The sequence below is a fragment of the Glandiceps talaboti genome, chromosome 11, assembly GCF_964340395.1.
Source record: "Glandiceps talaboti chromosome 11, keGlaTala1.1, whole genome shotgun sequence".
In the NCBI taxonomy this organism is placed as follows: Eukaryota; Metazoa; Hemichordata; class Enteropneusta; family Spengelidae; genus Glandiceps; species Glandiceps talaboti.
In genome coordinates this window covers 8,259,377-8,277,609 of record NC_135559.1, presented here as the reverse complement: position 1 = coordinate 8,277,609, position 18,233 = coordinate 8,259,377, and the positions used below count along the sequence as shown (strand labels likewise).

Here is an 18,233-nt window from a genome sequence, read left to right as displayed (position 1 = left end):
TGCGAAAAACATCATGACGGCAAGGACGTGGCGTGCAAGGATCTGAAAACACACCTTGGAAAATAAAGTGATATATTTCTAATAACATGATTCACTTCTTTGGTGGATTAATGCTCTTTACTGTATACATTGTGTGCAGATATAACGTGTATTGCGTTTGTACGCCACCTGCACATGTGCAAAAATACAGTGAAAAGACAGATAACAAAACAGTTACAAATACAGATAACAGAGCAGTGCAAAAATACAGATAACACATGTAAGAAAAATAGTTCATATTGTGTTCACTTTGCAAATTCTCAGTTTCAATGCTTTGGATACATATTTAGTAAGTCCGAGTAAACTAAAAAAGAATTCATATATTTTCTTTCCTTGAATATTAGATGTTTTGAAACGTACACAAATGAATATTTCAGATGTTCCTTGCACTGTGTGTGTGTGTGTGTGTGTGTGTGTGTGTGTGTGTGTGTGTGTGTGTGTGTGTGTGTGTTATAAACTCAGCAAATCTAGTCGAGATACAGTTATGGTCCAAGCTATGTTCCTTATGTTCAAATATAATCTAGAAAGTGTACGCTTGTTTGTATAGAGTCCCCCCCCCCTCTCTCTCTCTCTCTCTCTCTCTCTCTCTCTCTCTCTCTCTCTCTCTCTCTCTCTCTCTCTCTCTCTCTCTCTCTCTCTCTCTCTCTCTCTCTCTCTCTCTCTCTCTCTCTCTCTCTCCAACCGTATGCTGTATATAGCACGACATTCCATTTTTAACACCGACAGCAGTTTAAATGCTATTGGAGTGTTGATATAGCTGTGATGACGTTATCACCTTCTAAGGCGGCATACTTTAAGACTGAAGGTTGGTGGTTTGTAATAAACTCAACGAAGTAACTTACAACGGTAAGTCAGCGTGTCATGGATATGATTACTACTGACATGCGCTGGTCTTCATTTCCCCAGCAGAAGATTTAGCTAGGTTTTTGGTAGAATTTGTCCATTTGACTATACGTGGAGAGAGAGATCTTAGAAACGCTCACGTGTATACTTTGTAGACTAGTTCAAATGCCTTCAGTCACGTGACTTTAATTGTATTATAACCGTATCCATTGCAAGATGGAAGCGAATGCAGTTTTAAAAAAATGAACTTTCTAAAGACAGAGTTTGATATATATAACATGATGATACTCAAAATGCATACTGGCCTCGTTGTGTGGGGCTTTAAACTAAAGTTTGACAGAAAACGACAAGTGAATGACACCTAAACAATGAAGTTTAATTTATCACCAAGAGAAATTTATTAAACAGGTCCATATGTACAAAGTTTTTTGTTGGGCCAATATTTCGAAGTACGTCAAGTAACTTAGAGATTATCAAATTATTCTTGCACCAGTGGTCGTAAACTCTTGGAGTTACACATTCGTAAAGAAAGTTGAGAAAATCTGCAGCAGGTCACCCATCCACTGATTTCAAATTTATCTGGGGGCAATCTAAAGGTCATCAGCATTTACTTATGATATATTACAATTACGTATTTAACTAAATAATTCAACTCAACCTTCAAATACCTATCCTATCACATTGTCATAATGTGATGAAAATCAATTGTCAATGTCTTTAAGTAAGGCCATTGTCTTCGGATTGTTTCATGAGTGACGCAATTTGCTTTTCACATTATTTAAGTATAATACGACTGCACCATATAGTCCGTGCTTCTCGCCCCCAAATCAATGTGCCTAAGAGATAACCTAAGAGCCACGCGATTTCACTAGGCCAAATAAATACAAGTGTGTGTTTCCAATAACCCGACCGACCCTAGTTTAAGCCGACGACCCTAAATAGTTTTTAAACACAAGAACTTCTTTGTCTTCTTGACCTTCGTGTACATCTGTTTTCTTTCTCTAGTGATGTTTGTACAGATTTCATCAAACTATCAATTTTGGTATTCTGATTGACAAATCGTTTGTCTTTGGGGCGAAGCAGAAACACATTTTTCATTTTTTTAAAAAAATCTCAATCTACCAATTCCCCTATTTTCTGAGGGCATGTCATCGGAAACATTGTTATTTTTTGACCTTATAGTATTTGTGCAGTTACGGTTTTCACAAGATAATGTATCTAAACCACCTAGTGGAATCTCGAAACGAAGCACTTCTTTATAAGGAGAGCTAATATTTTCACCATCAAAATCTGACCAGGTGAAAGCAACTTCTACAATGATGTCATGAACCCCTAAATGGTGGCACATTATAACGTGGCAGTACAACCACCATTTCCACTTGATTTGTGTTCAGGTATTAGAAAGAGGAAACTAGTACACTCACCAAGTTAGAACTGCCCGTCATCTTTCACACGCAAGACAGTTGTTGCTTTTATATTATGGATTAATACAGAATAACGGTGACAAGTCTTGGTTTTACGCTCAAATATGCTTTCATGTGTCAAAGTTGACGAACTTGAATGTCTCCAGAATTATGTGTTCTAACTTCGCGGATGCAAAGTGAACGACTGTGATTATGCCGAAGTCAGAACCACGACAATTGTAGCATAAATCACAATAAAAAAGTATGTCGAGAACCACGACAATTGTAGCATAAATCACAATAAAAAAAGTATGTTATTTTCAACTATGTAAATTTGACTAGTGCTGTTTTGTTCGGCTCTGAAAGACAAGGATTCAAAGGTTACACTCGTGTTCACGTGACAAACTTTAGACGTCATTGTCGTAAATTATGCATTGATTAATTACATTCCGAGTTAATATAATATTTCACAATATATATATATGCAGTCATTTATTCAAATTTCAGGAATATTACTAGGTGTGTGAATACAAATATCACCTCTCGGTCACTATAACTGCCCCTAGGATTTCTCAATACTGAGTGTAGAATTTGTGTGTGTTGTTTTTGGGTGATAAAGACAAAAATCAAATGGAAAACATGGATCATGTTAACTACTGCTAGTACAAAATAGTTTCTAGATGATGTGATGAAAGAAGGGGATTTGGAAATGGTCAAAATGGTGTCATGATATTCAAAGCAATCAGAGATTTGTCTATTCGTCGTTGTTGGCGCTGTTTAAAACGAATCCACGGAGTGGTAGGTGACGCGCAGTTAGATCAAAGGGAACAACGTGTTGATTACCTGGGATGACCTTTAGTGGCCAGTTGATGCAGTCGATTGACGTCATCACTGAATTAGCAGCAGTCTTTGTATAGATTGTGAAGTCGTCAAAATGGCGTCAGAAGCAGACTACAGGTTTTTTGACAAAATCAGCGAGAAGTTTCTGCTGTGTTCGATATGTTCTGAGCGATACAAGAATGCTAAAATTCTACCGTGTATTCACACGTTTTGTCAACATTGTCTGAGTAAATGGGTGACGACGGCAGGTATACTAGAATGCCCGGTTTGTCGAAGAAGTCACCGGCTACCAGATGGGGGTGTGGCAAGCCTACAAAGTAACTTTTTTGTCAACAATTTGGTCGAAGAGTTCGACCAGCGAGACACTGGTTCAACCGAATCAAAGGGTTGTGATGGCTGCCTGACTGAAAACAGCGATCGTTTTGTGTGGTGTATCGAATGTTCCATGAAGTTGTGTGACAACTGTGCACGTACCCATGGACGTTTGCCATCCACACGTACACATCGCCTCATATCGCTGGATGAATATCAAAGTGTAAAGTCTAAAGATCCAACCATGGTACCGGTACAGTCTTGTGTCTACTGTGACAAACACCCAGAAAACCAGGTCAAGTTTTTCTGTGAAACGTGTGAGGTTCCGATCTGCTCTGACTGTACTGTGGTTGACCACAGGGTGACTGATGAACATAAACACAAATATCTGAAAGACGCAGCAGCAGGATACAAGAAAGAAGTAACTATGATGGTGAATAAACTGAAAGAAAAAGAGAAAGAAGCAACTGATAGTACGACTACCATACAACAAATGTCAGATGCCTTGGATGTCAGTTTCAATACAGAGCAAGTGAAAGTGAAAGAACACATGACAAAGACAATTCAGGAAATCACCCGTATAATACAAAGTAATGGTGAACAGTTGTTAAAACAACTAAACGACGAATACGAGGCCAGAAAAACGACCTTACAAGCACAACTGAAAGAGCTGGGTGGTTCACAAAACGACATGTCGAGTGTACGAGAATTCGCAGAAAATCTCACTGAGTACGGTAATCCCGCACAACTGATGGCAACAAAAAAAGGAGTGACTGTACAGACACAACAACTGCTAGATCTTCAGACGAAATGTACACCAGCTGCCGACGATTTCATGGTTTTCAAACCAAATGATGATTTCTGTGCGACGAAATCGTTAGGGTCAGTGACCTTATTTGAGGTCAAGCTTCAAAGTGTCGATACATACTACAGAATAGGAGAAGACGTGCGAGGTACTCTTACAGTCAAAAGTGGAACCAAGGTGTCAGTCAAAGACATTAATGCAACGATAACAGTTCCAGGAGGAAAGCTGGAGAGCATGAACGTAACTGACAATAACAATGAAACATTCTCAGTGAGTAGTCGTGTGAAGGTAGAAGGTGAACACGAACTGTCAGTATCAGTGTGTGGAAAACCTGTACATGGTTCACCAGTCACAACTAAAGTGATTCCCCAGAAAGGGTTGGTTTATACAATAGGTAAGAAGGGTACAGGGGAGGGAGAAGTGAATGGTCCATGGGGTTTAGCTTTGACAGAGAAAGGTGATTTATTAGTATGTGAGCGTGAAAATGACAGATTACAGTCATTTACATTACCAGATCAATGTGGAAGAGTAATTACAAATACAGGTTACACACATCAATTCTATCCATGTTATGTAGCAATGTCACGTGATGGTAAAATGAGATATGTCACAGAAACCAATAAAAATCAGGTATTAGTATTTGATGTAAATTGGAAATTTAAGAAAAGTTTGAAAGGTGAAATCAATACCCCAAAAGGCATTGCCATCAGTCCAATCAACAACCATGTGTATGTTGTTGACGAGTCCTCACATTGTATACGAATACAAAATCAGGATGGTCAGCAATTGAAATATTTTGGTAGTCAGGGTAGTGGAAAGGGAAATCTTTCCAACCCTGAAGATGTTTGCATTAATAGTAGAGGCAATGTCATAGTAAGTGATTATGGTAATCATCGAATGCAGGTCTATGACGCGGATGGTAATTTCTCATTCACGTTTGGAAATCAGGGAAATAAAGATAGTCAGCTGAGTTTGCCCTATGGTGTAGATACAGACAAACACGATAATGTGTATGTGTGTGATAGCGGTAACAAACGAGTGTTGAAGTTTGATTCTAAGGGTAATTTCATCTGTCGTATAGATAGTGAGAAAGATGGATTGAAATGTCCCATTGGAATCTATGTTACTGATGACGAACCATTTGGGAAAGTGATAGTTGCTGATTATTATGGTCACTGTGTCAAAGTATTTGCTCAGTGAACAAAATCATACAAATGAAGTTTATAGTGTGAGTATACAGTAAAATATCATAACACAAGTTATAAAGACTTGTTTCAAATACATTGTACATAATTTATTCAGATAATGTACTCGTCATCAGTAACTATACACATACTTCACAGTGTTACCTGTGTATTTCAGTACTGACAATGTGTTCTCAAATACAAAGTACAGTCATGTCATAAGATATTCAAATATGTATTATTATACACCAGGATTGTTAATGACTAGATTCTTACTGCATTGTGCACTCTTTGTAGAACATCATCAAATTTTCCTGTTTATTTCTACAAATTCCAGTATCACTATAATTATCGAAACATCAACAATTTATACATCTTGTTAAAGTGATATTAGACCTGGAAGCTACACTGTGTTTATATTGACTACACATTAACATCAATTGTTATAGTTTGTTGCTAAATTTAGAACTGTCACGCATGCGTACTTAACGTCATTATGACATGGACAAGAGTTGACAGCACATAGATGTTACAAGTTCAAATGCTCACCAAATACCTGTTGGTTAATATTATAGGATATCATACCATGATCATTGCATTGTATTTAAATTATTTAAATTGCAAAACAATATTTTCCTGCAATTTTTATTGAAACGTATGAGTTTAGATTTTTTTACAGATTCTGTAAACTATAGAGATTTCTCTATATGATTTGTGCTTTATTATAAACCTCAGTAAATAATTCTTAATTATTTTGTAGATTTTAACTAGTCAAATTTGCACATGTATTGACATAATGACAGTGTAATGAAATTGTAAATTGCAGCTTACACTGAAGGTTTGAACTCCTTACTGTGTGTCATAATATGTTGATGTCACATGACTTATGTTCATGAATGTATTTAGTTTAGAATTTGTGTACTTAAATTCAGGAGAGTGACCCTTTTTTTAAGTGTATTGTATTTTAGTATGACGTGTGTTGACTAGTTTATATCAATGGTTGAGTAGTAATGTATTTTATATAGAAGTGTGTTGACTTTATCAATACAATGTAGTCTGACATGTCATGATTGAGTAGTTTGACCTACTCTTTCAGTGTTACTACCCAGTCATCATCTGACTTCCTACTGCAAGCTTTGTATTTTGACCTTTGGAGTCTGTTTGATAAATTTGCACTTCTAAGCGAACGAAATATTGTCAAGCATTTAACACCATCAGTTTATTGACAGTCGGGTCAAAGTGTAAACTAGAGAAGGGAAAATACAACCCTGTACAATCATGGTACATGTCAAATTATGAAATATTGGTCGATGAACAGTGAAACAGTGAAAATGTACGAGCAATACGAATCTTGTGTTTTCCTGTGTAAGCATATGTCCAAGGTTGGTGGAGGGTCTATGGTTGAAGGAATAATTCTTAGTGGTTGTGCTATCCCCGATAATACAATCATCTCTGTGACGTGTGATCTGCATTGCTTTAGTTGAGGTGAATAAAATACACAAATATGTCGAAATATGTTTTTGAAATCTTTTTATTAAACATTGCCTGACTGTCGCACAACGTAAGTTCGTGTCAAAGGTCATGAATGGTATAAGACGTCGGCAGAATGGAATATTTGGTGCAGTTGTGTTCGCTGTATCCATGTATGTGTTCTTGACATCAGTTCCAGTTGTGGTTTCATGTCCTTTCTAATTATAATATGGGAACTACACCTAATCAACCATTACTAACACAGTGACCACACAAATATAAAGCTGTAAGGATTCGCCCGGGGGGGGGTTACCACTGGCCAGGGCTGGTAGGGGTGTGTGGCCAATGCTGTCAACCCCAAACCCTATTTTAGACCCGTTTTGACCAAAAATCAATACTCCATTTTAGACCATTCAAACTTTTAGAAGACCCCATCGTATACCAAAATACATAACCACCGATGTGAAAATGTCAACCAGCGAATTAGCTGGAGGAAATTCCGGAGGAAAATCCCGGAAATGTCGAACTAGTCAAGAGTTTATTATGTGGTTCCTTTCAGGACCTTATTTTAGACCAAACAAAATCGAAAATTGTGTAAAGGGAACCCCATTTTAGACTCCTTATCTCTAGAATTTCAATACCCATTTTAGACCAAAGGTTGAAAACCCCCACCCCAAAGGGCGGCACATATATGTATACCCAATAAACGGTAGTACCTACCCCCCCCCCCCCCCCCGATGCCACGTTCGGTGGCAAAAGTAATTTATTACATACGTACGGGAACGAGGCTAACCGTTATGAAGTATAATAATCAATACAAAGAGTATGGTTAAGGAAAAGACAATAGAGAGATATACAATGTGACTTGGATATCTAGCAAAGAACTACAAAATTCGTTACAATATTCAACAAGCCTTCATATATACAATGTAGAAGACACATTCTGTCAAATAATTTACCTCTATGTGACTAAATGATGACATGATTTCGGCGAAATTACATGTAGTGGCATTAAGTAAATAAGTAATAAAGTATTAGAATGAGAACCTTAGAAATAAATGGATAGCCTAAACACGTCAAGAAATGAGTATCCATCAGCAAAGTCAACATCCGGGATCACTCGTCCGAAGTTTCAAATATGAAATTAATAGTATGTTTGAGTAGCTCATATAATTGGGTGGGTGGGTGGGTGGGTGGGTGGGTAGGGGGGGGGGCACCCTCTCCCTCCTAGTAAATATAACTATCACTATCTAGTGATAGACTTAGTTTTCGCAGTACAAGCTGGATGGATGATACATCCAAGTTTCAACAGAATATTAGCACTGACGGTCTGTACTATACAATAGACAAAGTGTTACCACAGATTCATAGTAAAATTCATGCTTCAAACGATGAAACATTATTGCTATTTTTGGGTATACTCCTTGGTGCACAGAGAAAACTAATACAAAATTTGTTCTAACCGATAATTACGGAAAGCATACTATCAAATAATTATATCTGTGTAGACTGACACCAATCCCATGAGTTTATATTTTTATACGTTTCATGTTCTTCAATGTTGTTTGTTATTCATTTTTAGTTTGAATTCTGTAAAGTAAAATGTCCTCAACTTAAAAATAAAATGCCCTGTTACTAGTAATCTCATATGTCTCTGCGTTCACCACGTGTTTTGCAATCACTCTGTCAGATTATCCTGGTGACACAAAATAACACAGTTGTGTTTAGAAAACGAAACTATTGACAATTGAAAAAGGTAAAAAGTCCGGAGGATTGAGCAAGTCTGTGAGTCAGACAGACAGACAGACAGACAGACAGACAGACAGACAGACAGACAGACAGACAGACAGACGGACGGACGGACAGACAGACAGACAGACAGACAGAGGAAGGCATACACAAATACATTCGCATGGCTGTCACCCAACTCTTTACTGCATATAGGCTGTAGAAGGTATTCCGGTGAAGCCGCGAGAAATGTTTTGATTTACTCGGTAAACGACTGCTCCTGAGGTTTAATTGGTTCAAATCATGAGCGACATATTTCGCCTCCCCCTTTCAGACCATCAGAATTTCCATGCCCCCCCCCCCCTTTGAAACCCGCAATTTTTTCATGCCCCAAATTTCTCCCTAGCCCCCACTGCCGTAAAGTCTGACCCCAGCCTTACTACAAGAATACTATGAGGCACCTACTACAGTAATCCAAGACAAAAGGTATCCCCTTCGGTTACTCTATAGGCATATTAACGAATGGAAGCCTACACTTTGCATATATCCTTCACCTTTAGGTCACTCGATTCATATGAATAATGAATATCATCGAGTAGAAAAAAAACCGTCAAGAATAACGAAAAAATGGCTGCGGAAATGAGGTACAACTTTCTTGGTAATACTGGCTTGAAAGTCTCAAATATCTGCCTGGGTACCATGACCTTTGGTGAAAATACGGTAATATCTGATATGAATACCTTACTTTGTGTTACGTTACGTTGTGACGAAAATAGCAATTACATTACTATCATATCGTTTGATTGGTAAGACTTACAAATTCATGACATTACAATGGATGTGTGTATTTCTTACCACAGGTAAACAATTTCTCTGAAAGTTGTACTTTTGATGTCAGTAGTCATGTTTTGTTTTATCAGTGGCGATTAAATTTGTATTGAGTAGTTTGTAGTATGAATGTCCTGTATAATAATAGCAAGTATTAGTGTTAGTGGTAAGAAATACACGTACATTGTAATGTAAATGATATTTTCATCACAATGTAATGATATACGTGAGTGACATTGAATGTTGACACATGCGTGTATCCAGTTTATTGACACGTGTCGGCTTCTATTCATATTGGAGGACACGTTGGCGTTGGCGTCAGGGTTTCTTATGGAAAATGAAACATAGATGATGAATATATCTTTCTGGGAAGAATATGACACCATGGACTAAGTAGCCAGGGTACAAGTATGTATGTATCCTGAATACACATAGTGGAGCTTCAGTTGATGTACAATTGCATCTCTCTGACTCTTTGGTCAAACCAATATTATATGGATCTGAATTTTGAATGCTTACATGTTCCGTAGAGTTGATGTTGGCAAATTCAATGAATATTTTCTTAAGCCTGCGATTAATGATATTGAATCAACACATATAAAAACATGCATATATATATTCTTAGAGTTGTCTAGGTGAATTAATACCTGTTATTGAAAAATGTTGTAAAATATTGCTTTCGGTTACAAAAAGGTAGAGGCATCTTTATTACCTTACTATGCATGCAAGAAATGAGATTACATGAAAAACACCAGTCCAGATATCTTAATTTTGTTCATTCAATTTTTTCATTTTCGTTACTGTTCCTAGTTTATGGTTGGTGAGAATTATAAATTGTCTACTATACTAAAGAGAGTTATAGAGACTTTGAAATCAAAATTTATTGACATGTGGAAGAAATATGTGGCAAGTAACAACAAACTTTCATGTTTATTCTCAAATTGTGTCAAACTTTCAAGGTGAAAATATTTATCTGTTTGTTAGAAACACTTTTGATAGCATAGCTGTTACAAAACTAAGGATTTCAAACCACACATTTGCCAATTGGAGTTGGCCGTTACAAGAACATTGGAAGGAAGCATAGATTATGCACATTATGTAGTTCAAGTGTTGGAGATGAGTTTCTTGTACAATGCTGTGTAACAGTGAAATAATAGAGTATTAGATATAAATACTTTGATACTATATTTATTTTACAATCTCAGCTACTAAAGTTCGGCTGTGTATGTATGTATGTATGTATGTATGTATGTATGTATGTATGTATGTATGTATGTATGTATGTATGTATGTATGTATGTATGTATGTTTGTGCGTGCGTGCGTGCGTGCGTGCGTGCGTGCGTGCGTGCGTGCGTGCATGTATGTATGTATGTATGTATGTATGTGTGTGTGTGTGTGTGTGTGTATGTATGTATGTATGTATGTATGTATGTGTGTGTGTGTATGTATGTATGTATGTATGTATGTATGTATGTATGTTATTTCTACACCTATGTACATTTTATATCATTATTATTAAAACAACGGTGTCAAAAGAGGCTATGGAATCAAATCAAAATGGAATCAAAATATATGCTTTTCCAAATATCAGTAGAGTATAGCAGTTAAAGACAGTAAACTCAGTACACGGGAACCATAACATGTTAGTGCTAGTATAACAGAGTTGATATGAACGAATTATTTTGAAGTTTTAATAAAGCGGAAACGGTAAATATCAAAATTTTGAATACACAGTTTGTCAAGGGAAATTTTGAATGAAATTTACAATTTTCAACCGGCAAATCTCCCATTTTTAAAACCCCTGGGTAAACTTATCCTTTTGGGAAAATTGTCACAAATATCCTCGTACAAGTAGGAAGATGTTGTCAAAGTTGGTCATTTGATGATGAAACCTCTACTCTCACCACATAGGGTCGATTTACTTTCGTTTTGTGATATGTGTTTCGAACTGTATTCTCCTTGAGCTAGTCTGTGAGATGCATACGACATTCGATGCCATACTATCAGCTACCCCTCACCTGATCATGCTGCACCTGATACAGGTGAACTTTACGAGGTATATATTACAGTCTATCATGAACCACTTACAATGTAAATAAAAATGATTATTTTTCGATATCTAGATAGTTTTCAAAGTAGTTATGTCTACATTTTTCCTTATCAGGCAGGTGATCCAGGTCAAATGGACGAAATGAGGTCTCACCAAATGTTGGATAGATTTGTTGACCAAGGGGGTAATTTTATTGACACTGCAGATGTTTATTCAATGGGTACAGCTGAAGGATATATTGGATCATGGATGAAAAAGTAAGCTTTCCTTTGTTTCATTTCAATTGCAAAATATCATTAATTGTATAAATATTACTTTGGAAATCGTTCAGAAGAAACAAAAGACTCGTCTCAAGGCTGAGTGTAAACGTGTTTCTGCGCACGTGCGCGCGCGTGTGTGTGTTTCAACGTATGTATGTATGTATGTATGTATGTATGTATGTATGTATGTATGTATGTATGTACGTACGTACGTACGTACATTTGTATGTATGTATGTATGTATGTATGTATGTATGTATGTATGTATGTATGTATGTGTGTGTGCGTTTGTATTTATGTGTTTGTGTCAGAGTGAGTGTGCGTGTGCGTGAGCTTGTTAGTTGTATAGCAAAAACTTACTGAAATGTCTCGTATAAATTTGTTTTCAGGAAACAAAACCGCAATGATATCGTTATTGCCACCAAAGTTCGTTGCAATGTTGACGGTAGTAGTGATCCCAATAAACTTGGTTTAAGTAGGAGATATATTTCACAGGCTGTAGAACACAGTTTGAAGAGATTACAGACTGACTATATTGATCTCTATCAGGTAAGACTAATGTATACTGTAGAACACAGATTGAAGAGATTACAGACTGACTATATTGATCTCTATCAGGTAAGACTAAGGTATACTGTAGAACACAGATTAAAGAGATTACAGACTGACTATATTGATCTCTATCAGGTAAGACTAAGGTATACTGTAGAACACAGATTAAAGAGATTACAGACTGACTATATTGATCTCTATCAGGTAAGACTAAGGTATACTGTAGAACACAGATTGAAGAGATTACAGACTGACTATATAGATCTCTATCAGGTAAGACTAAGGTTTACTGTAGAACACAGATTGAAGAGATTACAGACTGACTATGTTGATCTCTATCAGGTAAGACTAAGGTATACTATAGAACAAAGTTTAAATAGATTACAGACTGACTATATTAGTTTTGGATGATTTTTTAAAATATATTTAAAACTTTTATTTGCAGTGATCTATGTTTCTCATCAACTGTAATCACATTTCATTGATCTTTCTTGTAAAAAGAGTATCAAGTCCGATTAATCAAATCCTTAGGCCATCAATAAGATAGTGAAATATATGAACAGATGGAATTTTTTCCTTTGAATGGTAGATTCATTGCTGGGATAGTGCTACTCCTATTCAAGAAACCCTGCGTACCATGGATGACTTGATAAGAAGTGGCAAAGTACGATATGTTGGTGCTAGTAATGTCAAAGGTTGGCAACTTCAGAAGATAATGGATGAATGCAGACATATTGGACTAAATCCATGGATTAGCTTACAGGTAAGATTATGAAGGAATGCAGACTTACTGGATTAAATCCATGGATTAGCTTAGCTTACAGGTAAGGTAATGGATAAATGCAGATACACTGGATTAAATCCATGGATTAGATTATAGTTAAGATAATGGATGAATGCAGACTTACTGGACTATATCCATGGAATAGCTTTAAGGTAAGATAATTTTAGTATGGTATTGCTCCATTCTTACACTTTCATTGGCTTGAGTATACTACAGTGAATTTTACACCATTCAGCTTTTCTGTTTGATACAACCACACAAAAACCAATAAGAAACTGCATATGCCACACTTGAATAGCAAGATAACATTTTTTTTGCTACATTTAGTCTAAATAAAATAAACCATTTAAATGTATTGCAACTCCATGCAGACATTTGGGCGCCAACTTTTATCTTATTATGAAACACCTGATACAGGGTCCTTTGCGGTGCTCATTTGATGTATGTATGGTGGCATGTGTAGTTCACTTAGTCAAAATGTAGCAAGAAACTGTACTCATTCAATCTTGCTATCTTAAAATGTAGCTTGTCTCGTTTCTTGTTGGCTTCTGCATGGTTGTATCAAACAGAAAAGCTGAATGGTGTAGTGAAATTCGCTGTAAAAGGCATTTCAGCAGTAGTATGATGTTTCAATAATTTTTTGTTACATGTATTTTGGTGGATAGAATACTGTTGATACTAGAAACATGAGGGTAGTTGTCGAGGGATGGTGATCAGTTGATCTAAGGAGGCAATTTTCCGGGGGCGAGTGGCAGATATCCAGGGGCAGTTTTTATTGTCCAGGGGAAAGGGGAATTCTTCAGGGGATAATTGTCAGAACCCAAATTTACTTTATGTAAGATTAATACTTTTGGATTTGGGTGCAGAAAACTACAAACAAGCAAGCAAGCAAACAAACAAACAAACGAACAAACAAACAAACAAACAAATAAATAAAAACAAAAAACCCGAACAAAAAAACAAAGCAAACAAACAAAACCGTCACATATGAATTCTTTGAGAACGACCTCTAAGAAATGTTTTCTTGAAGAAAATAAATTCTTTCTTTGTATCAGGCTGAATATAGTCTAATGAGCAGAGGCATTGAATACGAACTTCTAGATGTCTGTAGAAATGAGGGCGTCGGCGTGTTACCATGGAGTCCATTGAAAGGGTAAGCAATGTGTTATCGACTGATTAATACTGCATATGTGGTGTACTATAGATACAAATGAAAGTTAAGACTTGGAAACTAAACAACGCCGAATACAAATTCTGGAGCCTGGAGCTGCGTACAGATAAAAATATAATCAGAATAAAAAAACGTAACGTATTAAATATTTTTTCTAAGAAGGTCTAAATAAATGCTTTTGAAGAAAGGGTAAAATAGTATCAGTCTGTACGCTATCGTTTGAATAGCTAGCCTACATGTTATTTCGATTAGTGGGACGTGTGTTTCAGAAAACAACACATAGTCAGTTCATCTTAAAGTTTCCCCTAACATTTACCGTATACGGGGTAAGCCAATGGAAGATAGTGTATTTAAATTATTACAATCACAATGGTGTCAACGTCTGGAATGAAAGGTTGATTGACCCAGTACTATAGCAAAGAAGCTTCTGCATAGATCTATTGTTAACTATTTAAGAGTAAGATATTGTGAACAACTTTTAACGAGAAACTAAAATAATGAACGCACTAGCTACCTAATAAGAAGAATTTCACGAAATTTGAATTTATGTTATGAACCACTAATTGTTAACCCTTTTTCTTTTGAATTTAAAAATGGATTTCAAGATAATACGTGTATTTGTTTACCTGTTCACTAACTCAGTGGCTGGCTTACGGGAAAAGTAAAACGTGGAGTGCCCCCTCCTGCAGGTTCCAGAATTGCACACGTTGAGAGTATCGACCCACAGCGAGATATGAATACAAGCCATCCAAGCTATTCCCAATATGCTACAAATGAACAAGTCTTACATTTACTTGATGTTGTCGAGGGTATCGCGAAGGAACAAGGTATGTTTATAGTTGGTGTTGTTCCTAATAGTTACTGTAACAATGAAGTTAACGCTGAACGCTTTCATCGAAAAAATTGAAGCAAAACGTTGCACTCCTCATGACGTAAAAGGGTTGACAAACGTTGTCCTGCGCGGTCTAAAGTGGTATACAACTTGATGTGTGTAGTGATTGTCACAGCATGTGCTTTATCGCCGAGTGATAAAGATTTATGTAAAGGCTAACGCCAACAGGTGTGCCCGAGGTTGATGATGCATCAAGGATGTACATGATTAGGAAGGACGTGGTTTTGTTTAGGTTATTTCTTTGTAAAGTTTTCATCATTTAACTCATATAAAGGTATCTTTGAAACAACTGCACTGTTCATTACGTTTCACTTTGGTTCGTATTTATATAGCAGAGAGTCTTTTCATTTAAAACTATCAGGCTTTACGCAATCATAGAGTTGGCTAGAAGAATAGAAGTATTTATATAATTTACAGTTGTTCACACGACCATCCTTACTTTAAAAGATTTTTTTAAACATTTGTTTTTGTTTTATGTCCCTAGGTAAATCCATGTCCCAAGTAGCAATCCGATGGTTACTACAGCAAGATACTGTGTCATCGGTTATCATTGGAGCAAAGACTTTACAACAATTAGATGAAAATATGGGTGCTGCTGATGGATGGGAACTGACCGATCAACAGGTACGAAGTTAACTTTTAAACCGCGTTATGCCCAGTTACTCATTAGTTACTATGAAACGGTCATCGATACAATTATTTCCCTTCATGTGCATACATGTTAAATAGTGGTCGATACTATCCATAAGCAGTATAGTCTCGATTATCCAGCTTGTTGCCTTGGGTGAAGCCCTCAACAGCAAGAGGTTGAGTAACCGAGACTGTAACCAGTACAGAAACAGGCTGAAAACGTGACCGCCGTTGAGGGCGCTAATTTTTTGGTGTGGACCCAAAAATTAATTTGATTTGACTTATCGTGTATACAGCTTCAAAAATACGTTATTCGTGATGCGATACTATTTTATAGGTTATTTTACCTGACAGGCGTTTCAAAAAAACCTTCCCAGTTGCAGCTTTTTTTTAGGGGAGGCAGGATTTTAAAAGGTGTACGTATGCTGTTAATCAATCAGTCCTGAATGAATAATAAGTTCATATGAATATTTTTTATGATAAAAAAGCGTTTTTAAATATAACTTTGTTGATATTTATTTATTTATTTATTTATTTATTTATTTGTTTATTTGTGTTTGTTTGTTTGTTTGTTTGTTTGTTTGTTTGTTTGTTTGTTTGCCTGTTTGTTTGTTTGTTTGTTTGTTTGTTTGTTTATTTGTTTATTTATTTATTTATTTATTTATTTATTTATTTATTTAGCTCAATGAACTGGACAAAGCAAGCCAGATTCACCAGCCGTATCCATATGAATTGGTACCAACGATGAACAGTGGAAGAAAGAGATTGAATTTGACAAAATAGTAGAAAGTCTACTTTAACTCTGACACTGACACTGACACTGACAGTGACAGTGACAGTGACAGTGACAATGTCATGTAGTACAATCAAATTGACACAGAAGTGACGAAAACTAATTTAAAAGTCTCGTTGAAACCGTAGTATGTATTTCAAAATCAATGTTACGCTCAAACCTTACACCACAATACTTGGACGAAATACTACGAAAACGTACAGAAATAGTAAACATTGTATACTGACAATGCTATAGACACGTGACACTAAAATGCATAGTGATTGGCTAACATGCTAATTTAAAATAAACCTATAAACACACATCTTTACATGAAATGGAAATTTTCTGGCACGAACTTACATCATGGTGATTTGTATAAATTAGCCAGATCCACAAACCAAAATTAAAAGCATATCACGTGTCTGCATATTTAACTTTGTTATGAAAAAATCATTCGGAATTATGATTTAACATCTAAGGTAAAAAAGAGAGAATTGTTGCTTGTCAAGACATTTTGTCTAAAAAGTGGTGCGAGGACGCGATTTGTTTTCATTCTCAACAAAACCTGTTACTCAGTCTACTATTTATGACAGTTACTGTTCTTTTCATTTAGCACTTTAGAGCAAGTGTGTATGTGGGGCAGATGTCATTTGCTTGCGCTCAGGATTGGCTCTCCAGTTGTCTTCGCTGAAGTAGAGAGAGTTATTTTTGTCTTTCACCCGGATCTGCAGACTGCATGAGCTAGGCAAACACGAAAAAAAGACCGACGCGAGGGTATTTGATTGATGCGCATGCGCGCCTCATGACCTGGGAAACATTTTTTTGGCCTAACATGAAATAGTCATAATATCGTCTATGTTTTCAATGCCAATATTGTATGATTTTCCCCCTCCTGCAATATTCCCTTGTTTATTAAAGTCTTAGTAGCTGTTATGTCAACTTTTTTCTTCAAAATGCAAATTGATATATGAAATAAACTTTCTTTGCCGTAGGTCAAGTGTAGGCCCTATTCTTTAAGATGAAATAAAAAAAAAATATCGAGTGTAAAACTTTGGACGAATTGGTTAGTGACACAGATGTTTAGGAAGATACAAACAGTTATCCTCCTAATGTACAGTTAATGTGTCAAAACTGAAAGAAAGTATTTAAAAAGTACAAATTAAATTACTACTTCTGACGTTTACATGTAATTATGTTCCAAGATTCACAAATCAAGAGCAAAATATTTCAAATCCCCTTCAGACATTCCAAATTGTCATGCTACACCGTCGCATCCCGAGTTTTGTTTTTCGTGCCGACCCCCATTTTCTCCTCATGCCCCAATTGTTTAATTTACCGTTCTATGACATTAAGTTTTGTGAACTTGAATTATGTTTGTCAGTTTTATGCAAATGTTGTAGTTTCACTTTAAAATGCGTCGCAGAAAATATTTGGAAGATTGTCTTTAAATTAAATGAATTACATCCATGTAGTAAATCATTGCGAGACCGAAAGACAAGATTGGCAAGGAAACAGTATGATTAAGGGCTGTGTGAATTGCAACGCGTCTTATGTGAGGGAGACTGAACTTACTCTGAAGGTTTGTTTTATAGAACATCGCCGCCCAAGCACTGGGTCATCCGAATTTTCTCGGTCACATAAAAACGTAGCTGAACCAAGTCACAA

General features: G+C 36.3%; 2 protein-coding genes across 2 annotated transcripts; both read left to right on the top strand.

The window, feature by feature from the left end:
- The first annotated feature begins 3,219 nt into the window (after positions 1–3,219).
- LOC144442522 (tripartite motif-containing protein 2-like) lies at positions 3,220–5,476 on the top strand. The gene has a single exon (XM_078131889.1). It carries the CDS (start codon positions 3,220–3,222, stop codon positions 5,440–5,442), a length of 2,223 nt encoding a protein of 740 aa, XP_077988015.1. The 3' UTR covers positions 5,443–5,476.
- Positions 5,477–9,251: 3,775 nt separating this feature from the next.
- Positions 9,252–16,576, top strand: LOC144442764 (1-deoxyxylulose-5-phosphate synthase YajO-like). The gene is made up of 8 exons (XM_078132136.1): positions 9,252–9,344; positions 11,619–11,761; positions 12,154–12,313; positions 12,906–13,079; positions 14,156–14,253; positions 14,914–15,098; positions 15,648–15,787; positions 16,475–16,576. Exons 1-8 carry the CDS (start codon positions 9,252–9,254, stop codon positions 16,574–16,576), a joined length of 1,095 nt encoding a protein of 364 aa, XP_077988262.1.
- The last annotated feature ends 1,657 nt before the right edge of the window (positions 16,577–18,233 follow it).

Bases quoted from the DNA above. Each gene is read 5' to 3' on its own strand.
- LOC144442522 (XM_078131889.1), top strand. From the start codon at position 3,220: ATGGCGTCAGAAGCAGACTACAGGTTTTTTGACAAAATCAGCGAGAAG.
- LOC144442764 (XM_078132136.1), top strand. From the start codon at position 9,252: ATGGCTGCGGAAATGAGGTACAACTTTCTTGGTAATACTGGCTTGAAA. The intron at 11,762-12,153 runs GTAAGCTTTCCT...ATTTGTTTTCAG, and splicing joins ATTGGATCATGGATGAAAAA to GAAACAAAACCGCAATGATA. The intron at 15,099-15,647 runs GTATGTTTATAG...TTATGTCCCTAG, and splicing joins GGGTATCGCGAAGGAACAAG to GTAAATCCATGTCCCAAGTA.